The sequence below is a fragment of the Phyllobates terribilis genome, unplaced genomic scaffold (assembly GCF_046119375.1).
Source record: "Phyllobates terribilis strain yellow unplaced genomic scaffold, ASM4611937v1 Scaffold_1__5_contigs__length_1240528914, whole genome shotgun sequence".
Taxonomy (NCBI): Eukaryota; Metazoa; Chordata; class Amphibia; order Anura; family Dendrobatidae; genus Phyllobates; species Phyllobates terribilis.
This window is the reverse complement of record NW_027362761.1, coordinates 318,938,480-318,965,004: the sequence shown is the minus strand read 5'-3', so window position 1 is coordinate 318,965,004 and position 26,525 is coordinate 318,938,480. Positions and strand designations below refer to the sequence as shown.

General features: G+C 50.4%; 1 protein-coding gene across 3 annotated transcripts in view; it reads right to left on the bottom strand.

Annotated features, from left to right (window-relative positions):
• COMT (catechol-O-methyltransferase) overlaps positions 1 to 26,525 on the bottom strand; it is a 62,124-nt gene that overhangs the window by 18,080 nt on the left and 17,519 nt on the right. For all 3 annotated transcript variants that reach the window (XM_073675486.1, XM_073675495.1, XM_073675476.1), the window contains exon 2: positions 1,537 to 1,686. In XM_073675486.1, the coding sequence (XP_073531587.1) occupies positions 1,537 to 1,672 (136 nt within the window). In that variant the 5' untranslated portion in view covers positions 1,673 to 1,686. The remainder of the gene's footprint in view (positions 1 to 1,536; positions 1,687 to 26,525) is intronic.

Below are 26,525 nucleotides of genomic sequence, written 5' to 3'. Positions count from 1 at the left end.
TGGTATCGCTGCATTCAGAATCACCCAATTTACTAATATAAAAAAATTATTAATTACGTTTTTTTGGCCGCTACAACATTGCATTAAAATGCAATAACGACGATTAAAACATTGCATCTACCCAAAATGGTATCAATAAAGACATGAGGTCAGGGTGCAAAAAATAAGCCCTCACTCAGCCCCAGTTCACGAAAAATGGAGACATTAAAGGTCTCGGAAAATGGCGACTTTTTTTTTTTTTTTTTTTTACAAATTTTGGATTTTTTTTTTCACCACTTATATAAAAAAGAACCTATACATGTCTAGTATCTGCAAACTCTTAATGACCTGGAAGATCATAATGGCAGGTCAGTTTTAGCATTTAGTAAACATAGTAAAAAGAAAAAAATGTGGAATTGCACTTTTTTATTGCAATTTCCCCACACTTGGAATTTTTTTCCCGTTTTCCAGTACACGATATGGTAAAACCAATGGTGTCGTTCAAAAGTATAACTCGTTCCGCAAAAAATAAGCCCTCACATGGCCATATTGATAGAAAGATAAAAAAAGTTATGGGTCTGGGAAGAAGGGGAGAAAGAAATGAAAACACAAAAACCCAAAAGGTGATAAAGGGGTTAAAAATAAAACAATTTAGGAAAATAAAATACACATATTTGGTATCATTGCATTCATAGAAGTCCGATATATAAAATAAATCCAAATCGGTAAATGGCGTAACGAAAAAAAAACAAACTGAATAAATTTTTTTTGCCGCCACAACATTGCAATAAAATGCAATAAGAGGCAATTAAAACATTGTATCTACCCCCAAACTGGATTAATAAAAACGTCAGCTCAGGTCGCAAAAAATAAACCCACACACAACCCCATATCCCGAAAAATAAAAACGTTACAGGTCTCGAAAAATAGCAACACAAGCAAAAAAAATTTCTTACAAATTTCCGAATGTTTTTTACCTGCATACCCGTACTGACCTGGGGAAAAAACAATTGTGAAATTGCAAATTTTTTGCAATTTCAATGCACTGGAATTTTTTTCCCGTTTTCCAGTACAATGTGTTATGGAATAAATAGTGTCATTCAAAAGTACAAATTGTTCCGCAAAAAAAACAAACCCTCATACGGCTATATTGACAGAAAAATAAAGTTATTGCTGTTGGAAAAAGGGGAGGAAAAAACTAAAATGAAAAAAAAAACAAAAAACGGAAAATGGCCATGGCATGAAGATGTTGAAGAACATTTATTCAAGTTTACCAGATGTTTGAGTCACAAAACAAAAAAACTGTTAGAGGAAAAAAAGGTGGATCTAGTCATGCATCTTTCCATAGATAACACAAGTGATATTTACAGCTTAACATTTAAATATCACTTTGGACTAGTTTTGTGCATGCTTTGTTATTCTCATTCATGTATACTTATGCTGATTTTGTTTTAATACCCTACCCATATCAAGCAATATGCACTAATGTGATGAAAGCTCAGATAATTTGTAAACATGATAAAATTATATTCTCCATGCCAAAATTGTACACATCACCTTTTTCATCTCCCACATTCATGGCCCATTCTTTTTGGCTGCAGTACTGATCAATGTGGTCCACCACGCTTTGAGGATCCCCTTCTGTTGCATTTTGCTTTACAAACTCCAAAATTCTCTGTTCCTTTTGAGCCATCGTGCGCAATAATTCTGCAAATCAAGTGAAGCTTTCTTTTAGGCAGAATAGTTTCCATTGAAGTTAATGCAAACACCCTCACTAATGGGACATAGTCTTTTAAGCAAGTAACTAAGCTATTCCCACAATTACATTATTTTTACAAAGCTCAGAAAATACATACTTACTGTTAATATTCAGATCAAACCCAACATAAAGATGATTTCTTCTGCCTTTATTCATCTACATCTGCACCATGTGCTTCCAGCTTCACATAGTTGGACACTCCTAAACTTAAACTACAATTTCCATCAGCACCATGCTTCTCCTAAGTGCTGCTGGCCCCCTCCCTCTCTTGTGTGGTCCTGACTAACTTTACTTCTCTGAATTGATGACTCACGGCTGGGCTTTAAACTAGCTGACTGATGAGTGTGTAAAATAACACAGGTTTCCAGTAAAGCTCTGCTATGCAGTGGCATGTAAAAGTTTGGGCACCCCTTGTCAAAATTATTGATATTGTGAACAGTTAAGCAAGTTGAAAATGAAATGATCTCTAAAAGGCCTAAAGTTAAAGATGACACATTTCCTTTTTATTTTAGGCAAAAAAATATTTTAAATTACAAAAAGAAAATGGGCTGATGCAAAAGTGTGGGCACCCTGCATGGTTAGTACCTTGTATCACCCCCTTTTGAAAGTATCACAGCTTGTAAACGCTTTTTGTAACCAGCCAAAAATCTTTTAATTCTTGTCTGAGGGATTTTCATACATTCTTCCTTGGAAAATTCTTCCAGTTTTGTGAGATTCCTGGGTCGTCTTACATGCACTGCTATTTTGAGGTCTAGCCACAGATTTTCAATGATGTTCAGATCAGGGGACTGTGAGTGCCATTGTAAAACCTTCAGCTTGTGCCTTTTGAGGTAATCTAGTCTGGATTTTGATGTGTGTTTAGGATCATTATCCATTTGTAGTAGCCATCCTCTTTTCAACTTCAGCTTTTTTACAGATGTTATGTTTGCATCCAGAATTTGTTGAAATGTCATTGAATCCATTATTCCCTCTACCTGTGAAATGTTCTCCATGCCATTGGCTGCAACACAACCTCAAAGCATGATTGATCCACGCCCATGCTTAATGGTTGGCAAGCAGGGTCGGACTGGAGAACTAGGGCCCACAAAGGGGAGGTAATTCCACAAGGCCCACCCTACTGCTACTCTACGTAGACATTATACTAGTTCATACTCCAGCCTCATGCACATATACATCACACACAATATAGTGTGTAAAACAGTGTGTAATTCCTAATGAATTTGGTACATTTTTCAGCTTGCACATGCCACCACAGCAAATGTCCTAGTCAGGGACTGGCTGACATTTCTGTTGTATTTTCACCATTTTTGTGGAGTAAATAATGTTAAAAATGCTTTTTCAAGGGACAGATCAGAGCCTTTTATTTGGTCTCATGCTACCTGTATAGTCACGTCAGTCCCGGTAATATTGCTGTGGCTGGAGACCTCGTCTACAAGAAAGGCTGCCTGGATCAGAATTTCCTCCGATCTCGACAGTTGCAGGAGTGCAGCTGTTATCACCACCATCCTCATCCGGCTGGTGATGCGGTGAACACAATGGCAGTATCTGCACCATCATCTTGATGTCATAGTGTGTTAGAACCACTTTTGTGGCGCATGGAATGTAAAGATTTACTCTTGTTACATTTTTTTAGGTAGAAACAGGAGGATGGGAAAAAAATAGTGAATCCATAACCATTTTTGATGCACGTGTATTCACAATGTATCTTTATTATATCAAGGTGCCAAGGCCAAGACTGACTGTGGTATCTGAGGGGAAAGCACCAACAAGTTTCAGGGCAGGCACAGGTCGTGTAACCAAACTATCACTGCATTATAATGGCACTGCAGTATGCTGTGAGGGACTACAACTCCCAGCAAGTGACAGGGCAGGCACAGGTCGTGTAACTAAACTATCACTGCATTATAATGGCACTGCAGTATGCTGTGAGGGACTACAACTCCCAGCAAGTGACAGGGCAGGCACAGGTCGTGTAACTAAACTATCACTGCATTATAATGGCACTGCAGTATGCTGTGAGGGACTACAACTCCCAGCAAGTGACAGGGCAGGCACAGGTCGTGTAACTAAACTATCACTGCATTATAATGGCACTGCAGTATGCTGTGAGGGACTACAACTCCCAGCAAGTGACAGGGCAGGCACAGGTCGTGTAACTAAACTATCACTGCATTATAATGGCACTGCAGTATGCTGTGAGTGAGACTAAACCTCCCAGCAAGTGACAGGGCAGGCACAGGTCGTGTAACTAAACTATCACTGTATTATAATGGCACTGCAGTATGCGGTGAGGGACTACAACTCCCAGCAAGTGACAGGGCAGGCACAGGTCGTGTAACTAAACTATCACTGCATTATAATGGCACTGCAGTATGCTGTGAGGGACTACAACTCCCAGCAAGTGACAGGGCAGGCACAGGTCGTGTAACTAAACTATCACTGCATTATAATGGCACTGCAGTATGCTGTGAGGGACTACAACTCCCAGCAAGTGACAGGGCAGGCACAGGTCGTGTAACTAAACTATCACTGCATTATAATGGCACTGCAGTATGCTGTGAGGGACTACAACTCCCAGCAAGTCACCGCGCAGGCATCGGTCGTGTAACTAAACCATCAGTGCAGTATGCAGTGAGAGAGACTACAACTTCCAGCAAGTGACAGTGCAGGCACAGGTCGTGTAACTAAAGCATCACTGCGCTGTAATAGCTCTGTAGTATGCGGTGAGGGACTACAACTCCCAACAAGTGACAGTGCAGGCACAGGTCGTGTAACTAAAGCATCACTGCGCCATAATAGCTCTGCAGTATGCGGTGAGGGACTACAACTCCCAACAAGTTTCAGGGCAGGCACAGGTCGTGTAACTAAACTATTAGGCTATGTGCCCACGATGCAGAAATGCTCAGGATTTTTTCCTGAGCGTTTCTGCATCTCCCTGGCAGAAAAAAACGCATGCGGATTGTACATGCGGATTGTACATGCGTTTTACCTGCCAGGGACATGCGGATGTGAAGCGTTCTTCACATGCATTTCCGCATGCGGGTTGACGAGAGCTTTCCAAGCGATTTTAGCATCACTTGGAAAGTGCTTGACAACTTGGTCACACTATATAAATCCATGCAAACGGCATGGATTTATATAGTGTGACCCGAGAGAATGGTTAAAAATAAAAAAATAAACCTATACTTACCTTCTGATGGCCCCTGTAGTCTTGCTGCGCGCCTGTGCTGGCTGCCGGCAGATCGCGGTACGCTGTACTGAAAGACCTGCCATCACATGACTGTGACGTCAGCGCAGGTCCTTCAGTCCTGCGCGATCTGTCGGCAAGCAAAGAGAAGGAGTCCGGGGGCCGTCGGAAGGTGAATATAATCTTTATTTTTTATTTTATTCTTTTTTTTACAGCTTTTAATGGTACCTGGGTGTGGATGAGACTTTCCTCTCCTCCACACCCGGGTACCATCCGCACATTAGAGCGCGCCAATTACGCAATTACAGATGCAGTCTTGTGGAATTGGCGCGTTCTAATGGAAGTCAATGGCGGCGAAAACGCAGCGCTTCCACAAAATTAATGGACAAGCTGCGGATTTTTGAGCGTAGCATAAACGCTGCGGAAAAATACTCAGCATGGGCATTGAAAGTGCGGAATTGCATTGGAGACCATGGGGGAAGGTTTACCAAGCGTTTCCCAAGCGTTTCCGCTGCGGAAATTCCGCAGCATAAACGCTTGAAAAACGCATCGTGGGCACACAGCCTTACTGCATCATAATGGCACTGCAGTATGCGGTGAGGGACTACAACTCCCAACAAGTTTCAGGGCAGGCACAGGTCGTGTAACCAAACTATCACTGCATTATAATGGCACTGCAGTATGCTGTGAGGGACTACAACTCCCAGCAAGTGACAGGGCAGGCACAGGTCGTGTAACTAAACTATTACTGCATCATAATGGCACTGCAGTATGCGGTGAGGGACTACAACTCCCAACAAGTTTCAGGGCAGGCACAGGTCGTGTAACCAAACTATCACTGCATTATAATGGCACTGCAGTATGCTGTGAGGGACTACAACTCCCAGCAAGTGACAGGGCAGGCACAGGTCGTGTAACTAAACTATTACTGCATCATAATGGCACAGCAGTATGCTGTGAGGGACTACAACTCCCAGCAAGTGACAGGGCAGGCACAGGTCGTGTAACTAAACTATTACTGCATCATAATGGCACAGCAGTATGCTGTGAGGGACTACAACTCCCAGCAAGTGACAGGGCAGGCACAGGTCGTGTAACTAAACTATTACTGCATCATAATGGCACTGCAGTATGCGGTGAGTGAGACTAAACCTCCCAGAAAGTTACAGTACAGGCACGGTCGTGTAAACCATCAGTGCAGAATGCAGTGAGAGAGACTACAACTCCCAGCAAGTGACAGTGCAGGCACAGGTCATGTACCTAAAGCATCACTGCGCCATGATAGCACTGAAGTATGAGGTGAGAGAGACTACAACTCCCAGCAAGTTTATTTATTTTTATTTTAGACACTGCTGTTTTCCACAGTGAATTACCACATAATGCAAATTTGCTGTTGTGGATTTTCTTGCGGATTCTTGCTAATTTGCCCTGATTTTCTACAAAAAATCTCCACAAAAAATCTGCTACATTTGAACACATCATTAGACCTCATTCAGACATCAGTAGTTTTCTGGTACATTAAAAATAAACAAACTGATTTTCATTAAAGGGATGGATCAGAATGTTATCAATGTTTGTTCCTCAGCCCCATACAGCCTAGTTCCCCTCCCACACACACAGCATACAGTGTATAGCCAAGTCACCGCCTCCCACATATAGCGTATATAGCCAAGTCCCCCTCCCCCACATAGAGCATATATAGCTAAGTAATCCTCCCCCACACATTCCGTTGAAACCAGAAGTTTACATACACTATATAAAAAGACACATATGCATGTTTTTCTCAATATCTGACATGAAATCAGAATAAACCTTTCCCGTTTTAGGTTAATTAGAATTACCATCATTTTTAATATTTGCCAAATGCCAGAATAATGAGAGCGAGAATATTTTAAGGCATTTTTTATTACTTACTGCAAAGTCAAAAGTTTACATACACTAAGATTACTATGCCTTTAAAAAATTCTGGACTGCCCATATTATGATGTCATGTGTTTGGAAGCTTCTGTTTTTTGTCAACATCTGAGTTAATTAGAGACACACATGTGGATGTATTTTAATGCACACCTGAAACACACTGCTTCTTTGTGTAGCATCATAGGAAAGTATAAAGAAATCAGCCACGATATCAGGAAGAGAATTGTGGACTTGCACAAGTCTGGCTCATCTTTGGGTACAATTTCAAGATACCTGAAGGTGCCTTGTTCATCTGTACAAACAATTATATGCAGGTACAAACAAGATGGGAATGTCCAGCCATCATACCGCTCAGGAAGCAGACGGGTTCTGTGTTCCAGAGATGAACGTGATTTGGCCCAACATGTGCATATCAACCCAAGGACAAAAGCAAAAGACCTTGTGAAGATGATGGCGGAAGCTGGTAAGATTGTGTCAATATTCACAGTGAAACGAGTACTGTATCAACCTGGGCTAAAAGGACACTCTTCAAGGAAGAAGCCATTACTTCCAAAAGAAACATAAAAAGCCAGACTAATGTTTGAAAATGCATACAGGAACAAAGACCTTCACTATTGGAGACATGTCCTGTGGTCTCATGAAACTAAAATTGAACTTTTTGGGCATAATGACCATCGTTACGTTTGGAAGAAAAAGGGAGAAGCTTGGAAGCCTAAGAACACCCAACTGTGAAACACAGGAGTGGCAGCATCATGTTGTGGGGTTCTTTTGCTGCAGGAGGAACTGGTGCGCGTCACAAAATAGATGGCATCATAAGAAAAGAAGATTATGTGGCAATACTGAATCAACATCTCAAGACATCAGCCAGGAAGTTGAAGCCATTTGGGTCTTCCAAATGGACAATGACCCGAAGCATACTGCCAAAATGGTAACAAAGTGGCTTAAGGATAACAAAGTCAATGTTTTGGAGTGGCCATCACAAAGCCTTGATCTCAATCCTATTGAAAATTTATGGGCAAAGCTGAAAAGGCAAGTGCGAGCAAGGCGACCTACAAACCTGGATCAGTTACACCAGTTTTGTCAGGAGGAGTGGGCCCAAATTCCAACGAACTATTGCGAGAAGCTTGTGGAAGTATATCCCAAACGTTTGACCCAAGTCATTCAGTTTAAGGGCAATGGTACCAAATACTAATGAAATGTATGTAAACTTTTGACTTTGCAGTAAGTAATCAAAATGCCTTAAAACATTCTCTCTCTCATTATTCTGGCATTTATCAAATATTAAAAATGATGCTAATCCTAATTGACCTAAAACGGGAAAGGTTTATTCTGATTTCATGTCACATATTGAGAAAAACATGCATGTGTGTCTTTTTATATAGTGTATGTAAACTTCTGGTTTCAACTGTAGCATACAGTATATAGCCAAGTCCCCTTTCCCCACATATAGCATATATAGCCAAGTCCACCAACCCCACATATAGCATATATAGCCAAGTCCCCCTCCCCACATATAGCATACAGTATATAACCAAGTCCCCCTCCCCCACATATAGCATACAGTACATAGCCAAGTCCCCCTATCCCACACATAGTATATATAGCCAAGTCCCCCTATCCCACACATAGCATATATAGCCAAGTCTCCCTCCCCCCATATAGCATACAGTATATAGACAAGACCCCCTCAACGAAAATTGATACATATAGATCCACAATTCTATTACACATCTCAATTTCACATAAAATAAAAAGAATAATGTAAACTGCTTCCTCTCACAATCGTCTGCGCTCACAGGAGTGACTGTCTTCTTTAAGAAGAGGGAGGAGATCCAGGCAGCTGTTGCACGCTGGGTAATGAGTATGACACATAACCAATCACAGCACAGCCTCATCGAGCTCCTACTCTAAGGTGCAAGAGGAATGAAGCTCTTCAGACTGCAGTGGTGACCTCCTCCAGCCCCATGTCACAACAGCTCATTGTGCTGGGTGGGGGAGGGGCACGCTGGTCAGATTGACACCTTTGCAGGAGAGGTGTCAATTAGCACACTAATTAGCTATGCACTGCTGGCATAGGCGGATTATAATGAGGGCAATCCGGGCGACCGCCCGGGGCCCCGAGCATGCAGGGGGCCCGCGGCTCCGGGCGGGGTGTCTAATGCCGGATTGCCCTCATTATATGGGCGGGCCGCCGCGGCACATACCGGTAGCAGTGGCGGGAGGGGGGCGGCCCGGAGCGCTCCCCCAGCAGCGGCCGCCGCTACTTCTTCATCGGCCAGGCCAGCACTGCAGCAGTTAGCACTGACGCGGCCGGGCCAGCACAGGGAAGTTAGGAGACACGGCCCTGTGCGCGGCCGTGTCTCCTAGCTCTGACGTCACGCAGTCCACCCCGGCCTGCACTGCTGAAACGGAGAAGAGAGAGAGAGCAGGCAGGAGGAATGGAGCCGGTGAGTGTGTATGTGTGTGTGTGTCTGTGTGGGCAGGTGTGTGTGTGTGTCTGTGTGGGCAGGTGTGGGGGGGGGCAGGTGTGTGTGTGGGGGCAGGTGTGTGTGTGGGGGCAGGTGTGTGTGTGGGGGCAGGTGTGTGTGTATGTGTGGGCAGGTGTGTGTGTGTGGGCAGGTGTGTGTGTGTGTGGGCAGGTGTGTGTGTGCAGGTGTGTGTGTGGGGGCAGGTGTGTGTGTGGGGGCAGGTGTGTGTGTGGGGGCAGGTGTGTGTGTGGGGGCAGGTGTGTGTGGGGGGGGCAGGTGTGTGTGTGTGTGCGGGCAGGTGTGTGTGTGCAGGTGTGTGTGGGGGGGGGCAGGTGTGTGTGGGCAGGTGTGTGTGTGTGTGTGGGCTGGTGTGTGTGTGGGGGGGCAGGTGGGTGTGGGCAGGTGTGTGTGTGCAGGTGTGTGTGTGGGGGGGCAGGTGGGTGTGGGCAGGTGTGTGGGTGTAGGCAGGTGTGTGTGTGGGGGCAGGTGTGTGTGTGTGTGTGTGTGGGCAGGTGTGTGTGTGGGCATTTGTGTGTGTGGGGGCAGGTGTGTGTGTGTGGGGGGGGGCAGGTGTGTGTGGGGGGGGGGCAGGTGTGTGTGGGGGGGGCAGGTGTGTGTGTGTGGGGGGGCAGGTGTGTGTGTGTGTGGGGGCAGGTGTGTGTGTGTGGGGGGGCAGGTGTGTGTGTGTGTGGACTGGTGTGTATGTGTGGGCTGGTGTGTGTGTGTGTGTGTGTGTGTGTGGACTGGTGTGTATGTGTGGGCTGGTGTGTGTGTGTGTGTGTGTGTGTGTGGGCAGGTGTGTGTGTGGGCAGGTGTGTGTGTGGGCAGGTGCGTGTGTGTGGGGGCAGGTGTGTGTGTGTGGGGGGGGGCAGGTGTGTGTGTGTGTGTGTATGTGTGGGCAGTTGTGTGTGTGTATGTGTGGGCAGGTGTGTGTGTGTGTGTGGGCAGGTGTGTGTGTGCAGGTGTGTGTGTGGGGGCAGGTGTGTGTGTGGGGGGGGGCAGGTGTGTGTGTGTGTGTGGGCAGGTGTGTGTGGGGGGGGCAGGTGTGTGGGGGGGGGCAGGTGTGTGTGTGTGTGGGCTGGTGTGTGTGTGGGGGGGCAGGTGTGTGTGGGCAGGTGTGTGTGTGGGCATTTGTGTGTGTGGGGGCAGGTGTGTGTGTGTGTGGGGGGGGGCAGGTGTGTGTGTGGGGGGGCAGGTGTGTGTGTGTGTGGACTGGTGTGTATGTGTGGGCTGGTGTGTGTGTGTGTGTGTGTGTGTGTGGGCAGGTGTGTGTGTGTGTGTGGGCTGGTGTGTGTGTGTGGGGGCAGGTGTGTGTGTGTGTGTGGGGGGGCAGGTGTGTGTGTGGGGGGGGGCAGGTGTGTGTGTGTGTGTGTGGGGGCAGGTGTGTGTGTGTGTGGGCTGGTGTGTGTGTGGGCAGGTGTGTGTGTGGGCAGGTGTGTGTGTGGGCAGGTGTGTGTGTGTGTGGGCTGGTGTGTGTGTGTGTGTGGGGGCAGGTGTGTGTGTGTGTGGGCTGGTGTGTGTGTGTGGGGGCAGGTGTGTGTGTGTGTGGGGGCAGGTGTGTGTGTGTGTGTGTGTGGGGGCAGGTGTGTGTGTGTGGGGGGGCAGGTGTGTGTGTGTGGGGGGGCAGGTGTGTGTGTGTGGGGGGGGGGGGCAGGTGTGTGTGGGCTGGTGTGTGTGTTTGTGGGCTGGTGTGTGTGGGGGGGGCAGGTGTGTGGGGGCAGGTGTGTGTGTGGGCAGGTGTGTGGGGGCAGGTGTGTGTGTGGGCAGGTGTGTGTGTGGGCAGGTGTGTGTGTGGGGGCAGGTGTGTGTGGGGGCAGGTGTGTGTGTGGGGGCAGGTGTGTGTGTGTGTGTGGGGGGGCAGGTGTGTGTGTATGTGTGGGCAGGTGTGTGTGTGTGTGTGTGTGGGCAGGTGTGTGTGTGTGTGTGGGCAGGTGTGTGTGTGTGTGTGGGCAGGTGTGTGTGTGCAGGTGTGTGTGGGGGCAGGTGTGTGTGTGGGGGGGGGGCAGGTGTGTGTGTGTGTGCGGGCAGGTGTGTGTGTGGGCAGGTGTGTGTGTGTGGGCTGGTGTGTGTGTGGGGGGGCAGGTGTGTGTGGGCTGGTGTGTGTGTGCAGGTGTGTGTGTGGGGGCAGGTGTGTGTGTGTGTGTGTGGGGGCAGGTGTGTGTGTGTGGGGGGGCAGGTGTGTGTGTGTGTGTGGGGGCAGGTGTGTGTGTGTGGGGGGGCAGGTGTGTGTGTGTGGGGGGGGCAGGTGTGTGTGGGCTGGTGTGTGTGTTTGTGGGCTGGTGTGTGTGGGGGGGGCAGGTGTGTGTGTGGGCAGGTGTGTGGGGGCAGGTGTGTGTGTGTGTGTGGGGGCAGGTGTGTGTGTGTGTGTGCGGGCAGGTGTGTGTGTGGGCAGGTGTGTGTGTGGGGGCAGGTGTGTGTGGGGGAAGGTGTGTGTGTGGGGGCAGGTGTGTGTGTGTGTGGGGGGGCAGGTGTGTGTGTGTATGGGGGGGCAGGTGTGTGTGTGTGTATGTGTGGGCAGGTGTGTGTGTGTGTGGGCAGGTGTGTGTGTGTGTGTGGGCAGGTGTGTGTGTGCAGGTGTGTGTGGGGGCAGGTGTGTGTGTGGGGGGGGCAGGTGTGTGTGTGTGTGTGCGGGCAGGTGTGTGTGTGGGCAGGTGTGTGTGTGTGGGCTGGTGTGTGTGGGGGGGGGCAGGTGTGTGCGGGCAGGTGTGTGTGTGGGCAGGTGTGTGTGTGTGGGCAGGTGTGTGTGTGGGGTGGCAGGTGTGTGTGGGCAGGTGTGTGTGGGGGGGCAGGTGTGTGTGGGGGGCAGGTGGGTGTGGGGGGGCAGGTGGGTGTGGGCAGGTGTGTGTGTGGGGGCAGGTGTGTGTGTGTGGGCAGGTGTGTGTGTGGGCATTTGTGTGTGTGGGGGCAGGTGTGTGTGTGTGGGGGGGGGCAGGTGTGTGTGGGGGGGGCAGGTGTGTGTGTGGGGGGGCAGGTGTGTGTGTGTGTGGACTGGTGTGTATGTGTGGGCAGGTGTGTGTGTGGGCAGGTGTGTGTGTGGGCAGGTGTGTGTGTGTGTGGGAGCAGGTGTGTGTGTGTGTGGGGGCAGGTGTGTGTGTGTGTGTATGTGTGGGCAGGTGTGTGTGTATGTGTGGGCAGGTGTGTGTGTGTGTGGGCAGGTGTGTGTGTGCAGGTGTGTGTGTGGGGGCAGGTGTGTGGGGGGGGGCAGGTGTGTGTGTGTGTGCGGGCAGGTGTGTGGGGGGGGGCAGGTGTGTGTGTGTGTGGGCTGGTGTGTGTGGGGGCAGGTGTGTGTGTGTGTGTGGGCAGGTGTGTGTGTGGGCATTTGTGTGTGTGGGGGCAGGTGTGTGTGTGTGGGGGGGCAGGTGTGTGGGGGGGGGCAGGTGTGTGTGTGGGGGGGGCAGGTGTGTGTGTGTGTGTGGACTGGTGTGTATATGTGGGCTGGTGTGTGTGTGTGTGGGCAGGTGTGTGTGTGGGCAGGTGTGTGTGTGTGTGGGCTGGTGTGGGTGTGTGGGGGGGAAGGTGTGTGTGTGTGTGGGGGCAGGTGTGTGTGTGTGTGTGGGGGCAGGTGTGTGTGTGGGGGCAGGTGTGTGTGTGTGTGGGGGCAGGTGTGTGTGTGTGTGTGGGGGCAGGTGTGTGTGTGTGTGTGGGCTGGTGTGTGTGTTTGTGGGCTGGTGTGTGTGGGGGGGGGCAGGTGTGTGTGGGCAGGTGTGTGTGTGTGGGCAGGTGTGTGGGGGCAGGTGTGTGTGTGTGTGGGGGCAGGTGTGTGTGTGTGTGGGGGCAGGTGTGTGGGTGTGGGGCAGGTGTGTGTGTGGGGGCAGGTGTGTGTGTGGGGGCAGGTGTGTGTGTGTGGGGGGGGGCAGGTGTGTGTGTGGGGGGGCAGGTGTGTGTGTGTGGGGGGGCAGGTGTGTGTGTGTGTGTGGACTGGTGTGTATGTGTGGGCTGGTGTGTGTGTGTGTGTGTGTGTGGGCAGGTGTGTGTGTGGGCAGGTGTGTGTGTGGGCTGGTGTGTGTGTGTGTGGGGGCAGGTGTGTGTGTGTGTGTGTGGGGGCAGGTGTGTGTGTGTGTGGGGGCAGGTGTGTGTGTGTGTGTGGGGGCAGGTGTGTGTGTGTGGGGGCAGGTGTGTGTGTGGGGGGGGCAGGTGTGTGTGTGTGTGGGCTGGTGTGTGTGTGTGTGGGCTGGTGTGTGTGTGGGCAGGTGTGTGTGTGTGTGGGGGCAGGTGTGTGTGTGTGTGTGGGGGCAGGTGTGTGTGTGTGTGTGGGGGCAGGTGTGTGTGTGTGTGTGGGGGCAGGTGTGTGTGTGTGTGTGGGGGCAGGTGTGTGTGTGTGTGGGGGGGCAGGTGTGTGTGTGTGTGGGGGCAGGTGTGTGTGTGTGGGGGGGGGCAGGTGTGTGTGTGTGTGGGGGGGCAGGTGTGTGTGTGTGGGGGGGAGGTGTGTGTGTGTGTGGGGGCAGGTGTGTGTGGGCTGGTGTGTGTGTTTGTGGGCTGGTGTGTGTGGGGGGGGCAGGTGTGTGTGGGCAGGTGTGTGGGGGCAGGTGTGTGTGTGTGTGTGGGGGCAGGTGTGTGTGTGTGTGGGGGGGGGCAGGTGTGTGTGGGCAGGTGTGTGGGGGCAGGTGTGTGTGTGTGTGGGGGGGCAGGTGTGTGGGGGGGGGCAGGTGTGTGTGTGTGTGTGGACTGGTGTGTATGTGTGGGCTGGTGTGTGTGTGTGTGTGTGGGCAGGTGTGTGTGTGGGCAGGTGTGTGTGTGTGTGTGGGCTGGTGTGTGTGTGTGTGTGGGGGCAGGTGTGTGTGTGTGTGTGTGGGCTGGTGTGTGTGTGCGGGCAGGTGTGTGTGTGGGCAGGTGTGTGTGTGGGGGCAGGTGTGTGGGGGGGCAGGTGTGTGGGGGGGCAGGTGTGTGTGTGTGTGGGGGCAGGTGTGTGTGTGTGTGGGGGCAGGTGTGTGTGTGTGTGGGGGCAGGTGTGTGTGTGTATGTGTGGGCAGGTGTGTGTGTGTGTGTGGGCAGGTGTGTGTGTGTGTGTGTGTGGGCAGGTGTGTGTGTGTGTGTGGGCAGGTGTGTGTGTGCAGGTGTGTGTGTGGGGGCAGGTGTGTGTGTGGGGGGGGCAGGTGTGTGTGTGTGTGCGGGCAGGTGTGTGTGTGGGCAGGTGTGTGTGGGGGGGGCAGGTGTGTGTGTGGGCTGGTGTGTGTGGGGGGGGCAGGTGTGTGTGGGGGGGGGCAGGTGTGTGTGTGCAGGTGTGTGTGTGGGGGGGCAGGTGTGTGTGGGGGGCAGGTGTGTGGGGGGGGGCAGGTGGGTGTGGGCAGGTGTGTGGGTGTAGGCAGGTGTGTGTGTGGGGGCAGGTGTGTGTGTGTGTGTGGGCAGGTGTGTGTGTGGGCATTTGTGTGTGTGGGGGCAGGTGTGTGTGTGGGGGGGGGCAGGTGTGTGTGGGGGGGGCAGGTGTGTGTGTGGGGGGGGGCAGGTGTGTGTGTGTGTGGACTGGTGTGTATGTGTGGGCTGGTGTGTGTGTGTGTGTGTGTGTGGGCAGGTGTGTGTGTGGGCAGGTGTGTGTGTGTGGGCAGGTGTGTGTGTGTGTGGGAGCAGGTGTGTGTGTGTGTGGGGGCAGGTGTGTGTGTGTGTGGGGGCAGGTGTGTGTGTGTGTGTATGTGTGGGCAGGTGTGTGTGTGTATGTGTGGGCAGGTGTGTGTGTGTGGGCAGGTGTGTGTGTGCAGGTGTGTGGGGGGGGGGCAGGTGTGTGTGGGGGGGGCAGGTGTGTGTGTGTGTGCGGGCAGGTGTGTGTGTGGGCAGGTGTGGGGGGGGGCAGGTGTGTGTGTGTGTGGGCTGGTGTGTGTGTGGGGGGGCAGGTGTGTGTAGGCAGGTGTGTGTGTGGGGGCAGGTGTGTGTGTGTGTGTGGGCAGGTGTGTGTGTGGGCATTTGTGTGTGTGGGGGCAGGTGTGTGTGGGGGGGGCAGGTGTGGGGGGGGGGCAGGTGTGGGGGGGGGCAGGTGTGTGGGGGGGGCAGGTGTGTGTGTGTGGGGGGGCAGGTGTGTGTGTGTGTGGACTGGTGTGTATATGTGGGCTGGTGTGTGTGTGTGTGTGGGCAGGTGTGTGTGTGGGCAGGTGTGTGTGTGGGCAGGTGTGTGTGTGTGGGCAGGTGTGTGTGTGTGTGGGGGGGGGCAGGTGTGTGTGTGTGTGGGGGCAGGTGTGTGTGTGTGTGGGGGCAGGTGTGTGTGTGTGGGGGCAGGTGTGTGTGTGTGTGGGGGCAGGTGTGTGTGTGTGTGGGGGCAGGTGTGTGTGTGTGTGGGGGCAGGTGTGTGTGTGTGTGGGGGGGCAGGTGTGTGTGTGTGTGGGGGGGCAGGTGTGTGTGGGCTGGTGTGTGTGTTTGTGGGCTGGTGTGTGTGTGGGCAGGTGTGTGTGTGTGTGGGCAGGTGTGTGTGTGGGGGGGCAGGTGTGTGTGTGTGTGGGGGCAGGTGTGTGTGTGTGTGTGTGGGGGCAGGTGTGTGTGTGTGGGGGGGCAGGTGTGTGTGTGTGTGTGCAGGTGTGTGTGTGTGTGGGGGGGCAGGTGTGTGTGTGTGGGGGGGAGGTGTGTGTGTGGGGGGGGGCAGGTGTGTGTGGGCTGGTGTGTGTGTTTGTGGGCTGGTGTGTGTGGGGGGGGCAGGTGTGTGTGGGCAGGTGTGTGGGGGCAGGTGTGTGTGTGTGGGGGCAGGTGTGTGTGTGTGTGTGTGGGGGGGGCAGGTGTGTGTGGGCAGGTGTGTGGGGGCAGGTGTGTGTGTGTGTGTGGGGGCAGGTGTGTGTGTGTGTGTGGGGGGCAGGTGTGTGTGTGTGTGTGGGGGCAGGTGTGTGTGTGTGTGTGTGGGGGGGCAGGTGTGTGTGTGTGTGTGGACTGGTGTGTATGTGTGGGCTGGTGTGTGTGTGTGTGTGTGTGGGCAGGTGTGTGTGTGGGCAGGTGTGTGTGTGTGTGTGGGCTGGTGTGTGTGTGTGTGTGGGGGGGGGCAGGTGTGTGTGTGTGTGTGGGCTGGTGTGTGTGTGTGTGCGGGCAGGTGTGTGTGTGGGCAGGTGTGTGTGTGGGGGCAGGTGTGTGTGGGGGCAGGTGTGTGTGTGGGGGCAGGTGTGTGTGTGTGTGGGGGCAGGTGTGTGTGTGTATGTGTGGGCAGGTGTGTGTGTGTATGTGTGGGCAGGTGTGTGTGTGTGTGTGGGCAGGTGTGTGTGTGTGTGTGTGTGGGCAGGTGTGTGTGTGTGTGTGGGCAGGTGTGTGTGTGCAGGTGTGTGTGTGGGGGCAGGTGTGTGTGTGGGGGGGGCAGGTGTGTGTGTGTGTGTGCGGGCAGGTGTGTGTGTGGGCAGGTGTGTGGGGGGGGGGGCAGGTGTGTGTGTGGGCTGGTGTGTGTGGGGGGGGCAGGTGTGTGTGGGGGGGGCAGGTGTGTGTGTGCAGGTGTGTGTGTGGGGGGGCAGGTGTGTGTGGGGGGGCAGGTGTGTGTGGGGGGGCAGGTGGGTGTGGGCAGGTGTGTGGGTGTAGGCAGGTGTGTGTGTGGGGGCAGGTGTGTGTGTGTGTGTGTGGGCAGGTGTGTGTGTGGGCATTTGTGTGTGTGGGGGCAGGTGTGTGTGTGTGGGGGGGGGGCAGGTGTGTGTGTGGGGGGGGCAGGTGTGTGTGTGTGGACTGGTGTGTATGTGTGGGCTGGTGTGTGTGTGTGTATGTGTGGGCAGGTGTGTGTGTGGGGGCAGGTGCGTGTGTGTGGGGGGGGGCAGGTGTGTGTGTGGGTGGGGGGGCTGGTGTGTGTGTGTGTGTGTGGGGGCAGGTGTGTGTGTGTGTGTGTGTGTGTGTGTGTGTGTGTGTGGGGGGGCAGGTGTGTGTGTGTGGGGGAAGGTGTGTGTGTGGGGGGGAAGGTGTGTTTGTGGGGGAAGGTGTGTGTGTGGGGGGGGCAGGTGTGTGTGTGGGGGGGCAGGTGTGTGTGGGGGGGGCAGGTGTGTGTGTGTGTGTGTGTGTGTGTGTGTGTGTGTGTGTGTGTGTGTGTGTGTGTGTGTGTAGGTGTGTGTGTGGGCAGATGTGTGTGTATATGTGTGTGTGTGTGGGCAGGTTAGAAAGTCTTGCCCTGTTGAACACTACACCTGACTTGAGGCCACCACCTCTTGGTTGTCCAATGTTCTTGCTTCTCTAGGGCTCTTCTCAGATATTCATTATACCAGCTCCCCAGAATACCAAAGCTAGGGTGGGTGACCGCGAGCCCTGGTGGTGGTCATAACTGCGGCCACCCAGGGGCAATACTCCATAACAATCCCCTGAGGTGGTGTATGATGTAAGGACCTATTCACACTACATTCAGCGCTGCATTCAGGTCTTTACACAAGGCTTACAACTGAATCCCTGAAATTCAGGATTGTGCTGTCTGAAATGAGACATCTGAAAGCCGAGCAAACGGAGCCTAAAGATTCAGACTTTAGCCTCGGTTTGCCTTTGTTCAAATCAATGGCTATGTCAAGGCCCATCTGAATGCCATTTTTCAGGGATTTAGATAGAAGCCTGGAAAGAGGAGATGAATGCATTGCAAAATTCAGTGTGAATAGGCCCTTATATCTGGAGTCTTGATATTGATGCCACATGCATTTTACTTGTTTTTAACTTAAAAAAAAAAATACACACACACAAATTATACACACACACACACTATACATACACACACATTATACACACACTATACATACAGATGTGTGTGTGGGCGAGTGTGTGTGCTCAGGTGTGTGTGCATGTGTGTGTGTGGGCAGGTGTGTGTGTGTGTGTGTGTGTGTGATGTCTGTCTGTTTGTGTGTGTGTGTGTGTGGGCAGATGTCATTGTGTGATGTCTGTTTGTATGTATTTTTGTGTTTCAAATGTGTTTATGCGTGTCTGTATATGTTTGTGTGTGTGCATGACTGCATGCGGCCTCCTGCTGAGTATAGTTGGCGACGTGCGGCCTCCTGATGTCTCTGGGGGGGCGCCGTGCGGCCTCCCGCTGTGTATAGATGGCTACGTGCGGCCCCCCGCTGTGTATAGATGGCTACGTGCGCCCCCCCGCTGTGTATAGACGGCGCCGTGCGGCCCCCCGCTGTGTATAGATGGCTACGTGCGCCCCCCGCTGTGTATAGATGGCTACGTGCGGCCCCCCGCTGAGTATAGATGTCGCCGTGCGGCCTCCTGCTGTGTATAGATGGCTATGTGTGGCCTCCCGCTGAGTATAGATGGCGTTGTGCAGCCTCCTGATGTCTCTGGGGGGGGCGCCGTGCGGCCTCCAGCTGTGTATAGATGGCTACGTGCGGCCCCCCGCTGTGTATAGATGGCTACGTGCGGCCCCCCGCTGTGTATAGACGGCGCCGTGCGGCCCCCCGCTGTGTATAGACGGCGCCGTGCGGCCCCCTGCTGAGTATAGATGTCGCCGTGCGGCCTCCTGCTGTGTATAGATGGCGCTGTGCGGCCTCCTGCTGTCTCTGGGGGGAGCGCCGTGCGGCATCTATACTCAGCAGGAGGCCGCACGTAGCCATCTATACACGTATACTCAGCAGGAGGCCGCACGTAGCCATCTATACGGTGCCATCTATACACAGCGGGAGGCCGCATGGCGCCATCTATACACAGCGGGAGGCCGCACGGCGCCATCTATACACAGCGGGAGTCTCAGTGCTTTGCAAGAGCAGTCAATAAATTCTGCTTGACTAATTCTGAGCACCATAAAGTCTGGTTCGCTTCTAACCTGCTGTCTTCATTTTCAGCTTGCTGAATTCTAACTCATTTACTGTCATTCGAGACGATGCCTTTGCTGGTCTCTTTCACCTTGAATACCTGTAAGTGCTCCACTTAATGTCATATTTTTGATTCTGTTCTTCTTCATCTTATGGCATGTGCAATTGTATGAGCAAGTATTCATATGAATTTATGACCTACTTAAACCTTCGAGGACCTTAAATTTTATTCAATCAAATTTTTTTCCAGTTTAAAACTATGGGACATATATGTGCCTTGGTCCTCAAAGGGTTTTTAAAGGGGCTGCAAACATAAATACGAAAAAAATAATTCAATTAGTGCTTTTTGTGTTCATTTAATTTTTATTTGAAGTCCATTTTTTTTATATACCTTGAAATTAAGCCCTACCCCATGGAATGAAGCCCTACCTACATGACATCTGAGAGCTACATGGATCCCGCTTGTGAGGTGCCTGTCCGTCACTACTATTCAGTTTTAGGGTCCACTCACTAAGCCATATGTTCTCTCATGCAAGAGAATAGGGCCAATTATGCTAATGACACTCGGCTCAAACTCTGTCAGAGCTTCAACTGAGTGTGATCCGATTCTCTCGCAGCACAGATATGGAGAAGATGGAGAACTTAATTTCTCCATATTCTCCATAGTCTCTGTGAGTGTTCATCGGACTGCACTTGGATGACATCCAAGTGCAGTCCAATGTTTTACGTGCACCCATAGACCTGTATGGGTGCACATGGTCCGAATATCGAATGAGATTATTTTCTCATGCCAATAATCGCAGATCTGCACTGTCCCATAGTATAACATAGGGCCGAGTCCTATCCGATAAAACATCACATAGCATTCGGCCGTGTTATACGACAGTGTGAGCGAGCCCTTAGAGTCAAGGAATATTTACATGCAGATGATGATATTACTCTCCAAGTGTATATTTTTTTAGGCGAGTTCATAGTAAATGCTTTGCCTTTTTGACATGTGATCAACTAAAGAACAAGAAAGATTTAGGACCTCCCCTATAGAGAAACGGAAAATGGTTTGGAGGACTTGCATGTCCTTTTTTATTTATTATGAGAAAATCATAAAAGATCCCGTTTTTTAACCATGCTGTGACTTACTACTGAGGGAGAGGGAGAGAGCTGCCCTATTCAGAGTCTGTAATAAGACCTGCTGCCAAAAGTGGTGAAGATACAGTCTAATGTGAATTAACAATGAAAAAAGTTAATTTCACAAATGGCTTGTATTTTTTTTAATACAAACTTTTTTGTGTTTACAGCTCCTTTAAAGGGAATCTGTCATCAGGTTTTTGCCACCTTATCTGAGAGCAGCATAATGTAGGGTTAGAGGCACTGATTCCAGTAATGTGTCACTTACTGGGCTGCTTAGTGTTGTTTTGATAAAATCATTGATTTGTCAGAAGGTAATTATCACTAGATGACTTAGTAAGTTCTGTAGCACCCCACCCCCATCACTGATCAGTAGATTTGTGTACACTGAGCATGGGCAGAAAGCTGCCAATCAGTGGTGTGGGCGGGGCTATACAGAGCACAGCATTCAGAGAGCTGCTAGATCTGCAGCAGATAAAACGGTGATTTTCTCAAAATGACAACAAGCAGCTGAAAAAGTGACACATCGCTGGAATCAGGGTATCTGTCCCTATATTGTGCTGCTCTCAGATGAGGCAGCACAATTAATATTGTGCCAAATTAATTTCCCGTGAACTATCACAGGGGATCATGTGACATGTCACGTGATAAATCAGGTGTGGGGGGGGGAGGCCCGCGCCTTCTAAACTGCCCGGGGCCCTTGCTACTCTCAATCCACCCCTGACTGTTGGCTAATCCCCATCCATAGTGGCACTCTCCCTCATTCCCCTGCTGTGCTGGCACTAGGTGCTGGAATAAGGCTATGTGCCGACGATGCAGAAATGAAGCAGAAAATTTCTGAATCATTTCTGCATCTCCCTGGCAGAAAAAACGCATGCGGATCGTACATGAGTTTTTCCTGTGTAATACATGCGGATTCCCATGCGTTTCCACATGTATTTCCACATGCGGGTTGACAAGCGCTTTCCAGGCGATTTTAGCATCACTTGGAAAGTGCTTGACAACTTGGTCACACTATATAAATCCATGCAACCGGCATGGATTTATATAGTGTAAATGTTTAAAAATAAAAAAATAAAGCTATACTTACCCTCCGATGTCCCGGCGTGTGCTGCCGCGTTCGTTCCTGGCTGCCGGGATATCGCGAGACACTGCGCTGAAGGGCCTGCGGTCACATGACTGTGACGTCACCGAAGGTCCTTCAGTCTTGCACGCGAGCAGAGGGAAGGAGACCGGGGGCCGTCGGAAGGTGAATATATCTTATTTTTTATTTTATTCTTGTTCTTACAGCTTTTTTATGGTACCTGGGTGTGGAGGAGGGTCTCATCTTCTCCACACTCGGGTACCATACGCACATTAGAACGCGCCAATAACGCAAGTACAGATGCAGTCTTGCGGTATTGGCGCGTTCTAATGCAAGTCAATGGCGGCGAAAACGCAGCGCTTCCGCAAAATTAATGGACATGCTGTGGATTTTTGAGCGCAGAATAAACGCTACGGAAAAATCCGCAGCATGGGCATTGAAAGTGCGGAATTGCATAGGGGACCATGGCAGAAGGCTTACCATGCGTTTATGCTGCGGAAATTTCCGCACCAAAAACGCATGAAATACGCATTGTGGGCACACAGCCTTAGACTAATATCTGTGCTGGAGAGGTGTTACTGTCAGTGGCACCTTTTCTGCACAGATGTCAGTCTGACTTCAGCACCTAGAGTGAGCACAGCAGGGGAAGTAGGGAGCTTGCTGCTATGGATTCTGATTAGCCTTCATTCTCTTGTCAGTAAGGGGCCCACCGGAAAATTCACAGATTCCCCGGCGGGCCAGTCCAAGCCTGTTGGCGAGATGTTCTTTTTCAGAAATTCTGTGCCCTTTTTTCTCCACACAAACCTTTAATCATTGTGGCCAAAGAGTTCTGTTTTAACTTCATCCATCCACAGAACTTGTTTCCAAAATGCATAAGGCTTGTTTAGATGTTCTTTTGCTGAATTTTATGGTGAGAACACAAGAGAGGTTTTCTTCTGATGGCTCTTCCATGAAGGCCATATTTGTGCAGGTGTCTCTGAACAGTAGAACAATGTAACAACTCCAGAGTCTGCTAAATATTTCTAAAGGCCTTTTGCAGTCCCGGGGTAATTCTGATTTGCCTCTTTAGCAATACTAAGAGCAGCTCTCACTGCAATTTTGCTTGGTCTTCCAGACCATATCTTGACCTCCACTGTTCCAGTTAACTGCCATTTCTTAATTACATTTCCAACTGAGTAAAGGGCAACTTGAAAACGTTTTGCTATCGTCTTATAGCCTTCTCCTGCATTGTGGGCCTCCACCTTTGTGGGTTTGTATAAAATTGGGAAATTTGCATCACATGGCCTTTCCCAAAGATGATCAAGAACAATCCATAACCCTAACAGGCTAATTAAGGTCTGAAACCTGGGTCAAGTTATCTGAGCACACAAATTTCGAAGGGTGCGCAAACTTTTGCATCAGCCCATTTTCCTTTTTGTAATTTTTAAAATGAAAAAAATATATATATATTTTTTTTGTCTAAAATACAAAGGAAATGTGTCATCTTTAACTTTAGGCCTTTTAGAATTCATTTCATCTTCAACTTTTTTTTTTTAACTGTTCACAATAACAGGACGGTACACATACTGGCTGCAACCAGTCCATGTATTATTTATCCTATTCAGTATATCAAGGCTGCATTATACAATATATGTACTTTTTACCTTTTGTGTCTCCCCCACTTCCTCATAGACTGTAAGCTCACGAGCAGGGCCCTCACTCCTTTCGATATGTGATATGCTTATTCTGTATTGTCTGTATAAGTCCCCCCTAAAATTTTTAAAGTGCTGCAGAATATGTTGGCGCTATAAAAATAAAAACTATTATTATTATTACTTTTTTTTTACCACAGGTGGCCAAACTTTTACATGCCACTGTACTGCCGTCAGCTGCATTCACCACAGATTTTAGGCACCTCAAGCTAATTTTTGTTTAGAATACACTCTATTCTTCTGTACACTGTATAGTCCTGTATATAACTCTGGAAGATGCCACTCATCAGTCCATAAGAACAAATCTTTATTCAGTTACATCCCTCAATCAACGTTTTAATGTATGTGGAACACATGCTGGACGACGGCTGATTTGTACCACTTGCACTTCAACGGGTTCTGTTGAAGCGCAAGTGGCGTGAAACGGCCATCATCCGGCATGTGTTCCACATACTCCCCTTAATCAACGTTTTAATGTGACTGAATAAAAATTTGTCCTTATGGATGGGTGAGTGCCATCGTCCCCTTTTTTTCATGGACTATATGAAATGTTTTTTTCGTAATGGGCCCCCAGGTTCCTATGGGTTAGGTGTACCTAACCATTCCTGTTATTTGCTGACACTTGGCAACGAGTTGAACATTGGTGCCGGTCCTGTTTTTCTTTTCCTGTATATAACTCTGCTTGACCCGTTCTTGTCTGCCATCTAGCAACATAGTTGCATGTGTTTTTTTATCATTAATCTATTAGCTCCTTTCTAGTACAGATCAAAAGATCTGCATTCTGCTCTTCCTGCACAAAGGAACTTGTAACAGCTGAGCAGAGCAGAGCTGAGACCAGCAGGGCTGAGCCTTGTTTGATAAATGCTGCTGACCTATCAATGCAGAACTACAAATGCCGCTCTGTTAATGCATGTGGCAGAGATGCATGTGTCATTATTAGTGTTGAGCATTCCGATACTGAAATATCGGGTATCGGCCGATATTCGCGGTATCGGAATTCCGATACTTAATTCCGATACTTTTAGAATATCGAATACCGGAATCGGAAGTTCCCATAATGCCTGCGCTCTGCAGTGTCTCTGAAGGATGACAAGCTGGATGGCAGCGCTCAGCTACGATCCAGCCTGTCATCAGAATGCCATCCCAGCGTGAGAGAATTCTCCTGATTGTTTAAAAGCCGGCGGGCGGCGGTAAAAAGCCGCCGGCTTTTAAACAATCACACAGCCCCATACTGCTTCCCCGCAGCCTTCCACCCCGATCCTCCACTCCCCTCGCCACCTCCCATCCCGATCGTAAGTTAGGACCGGGCGGGGAGCACAGCACCAAGGAGCGAGGAGCGAAGGACCCGGGCGGGGAAGCCGGCAGTGAAAAGACTTCACCGCCGTCTTTCCCACCGGTTATTTCAAATGAACAGCTGAGATATCAGATGATGCCGATCAGCTGTTCATTTGAAGTAGCCGCGGTGCCTTCGGAGGGTTCATGTGAGTTCATGCTTGACTGCATTGCATGAACTCACATGAACTTTCCCACGGCCGCACAGGTCAGCCTCACCTCCCAGACGATCAGACCCATCATGATTGGTGTGTGTGGGTGTCTGTGCGATGTGTGCAGGGAGTCTGTGCGATGTGTGCGGGTGTGCGCGGTGTCTGTGCGATGTGCGCGGTGTCTGTGCGGGTGTGCGTGGTGTCTGTGCGGGTGTGCGCGGTGTCTGTGCGATGTGTACGGGTGTGCGCGTGCAGGCAAACATAGGCCAATGTGACACTACTACTCCCATCGGCCTATGTCTGTCCCCCGTCCACTCGTGCCAGGAGGATCAGCTCGATGGGAGCAGTAGTTCCCATCAGCCTGATCCTATTTAAATTGCCCTACTGTGTCCCCAATAAATTTTAAATACATGTCATTGGTGGCCAGTGGTTACCTACAATAAATTAGTTTATACATTACCTGTCCCCGCCGATCGCCACCTAAAATAAAGTAAAAAATAAAAAACTACACCTATACTCACCTAGACACCTAATTCCCTGAAGCCATTGATCTCCTGTAATAAAATATAAAATAATAAACCACAACCTTATCCTTACCCCTCCGTAGTAGTCCACGAGCGTCCCACGAAGATCTCCAGTTTAGAGCAGCCACATAGAATGTGACCGCTCTGAACCGCCGCCGCCGCTAGAATGATGGGGCCGTAAAGCAGCCCCGTCATTGCATAAGCGGGTTCGCCGGAGTTCAGGCAGCGCTGCTCCGGTTAGCTGCTTTACGGCCCTGCTGTACCGTGAGAAATTCCCACGGTACAGCAGTGCCGTAAAGGAGGTCTCCGGAGCTGCGCTGCCTGAATGAACTCCGGTGACCTCAGTCAGGGGCTCATGCTGCCGGGAGCGGACGTGTTCCCGGCAGTGTGAGCTTACAGCAGCCATGACAGCTGTCTCATCTCCAGATGTGACAGCTGTGCATGGGAGATCAGCGCAGGAACGTGGACAGGTAACTATTTTTTTTTAGTAAACTAAGAATTAAATAAAATGGTGTGTTTTATTTCAAATAAATTATTTTTTTCTGGGTGTAGTGTGTTTTTTATTTTTAACACTTTGTAGGTTAGTAATGGGGGTGTCTTATAGACGCCCATCATTACTAACCTGGGCTTCATGGCAGCTGGCGCTGACATGAACCCCAACCCTATTACCCCCTGCCACTGCACCAGGGCAGCGTGGAAGACCGAGGCTAAGTGCCAGAATTGGCGCATCCTATGGATGCGCCATTTCTGGGGCGGCTGACGGCTGGTGTTTCTAGCCTGGGAGGGGGCCAATATTCATGGCACCCTTCCTGGGCTATTAATATCAGCCCCCAGCTGTCTGCCTAGCCTTTGCTAGCTATTAAAATAGGGGGGACCCCACGTCATTTTTTGGGGGGGGTCTCCCATTTTAATAGCTAGTAAAGGCTAGGAATTCAGCTGGGGGCTGATATTAGTAGCCTGGGAAGCTCCGTGGGTATTACCCCCTTCCCAGGCTTCAAACATCTGCCCCAGCCATCTGCTTAACCTCCGCTAGAGACTAAAATTATGGGGGATCCCACGCCAATTTTATTTTTAATAAATCCTTTATTTTAACACTAAATGACACTTGAGGGGTTAATAAAGAAGCAGTCCCTAAATTATTATTTATTTTTTAATTAATTTTTCCCAAAAATTTTGACGTGGGCTTTGCCATATTTTTGTATGCCAGCCAGGTACAGCATCCAGGAACGGGCTGCCCCCAACTCCCAGCTGCCTATTTGTACCTGGCCGGACACAACAATATAGGGAAGCCCTTTTTTTTTTAAATTATTTCATGAAATAATTAAAAAAAAATTGAAGTGGGGCTTTGCACTATATTTGTGTCCAGCCAGGTACAGCAGGCAGGAACGGGCTGCCCCCAACCACTAGCTGCCTATTTGTACCTGGCCGGACACAACAATATAGGGAAGCCCTTTTTTTTTTATTTCATGAAATAATTTAAAAAAAATTGACGTGGGGCTTCGCCCTGTTTTTGTGTCCAGCCAGGTACAACTAGGCAGCTGGGGGCTGGAATCTGCAGCGCAGGGAGGCCCAAGCTTCCTGGGCCACCCCCGCTGCAAATTGCAGTCCGCAGCCACCCCGGAAAATGGCGCGTTCATAG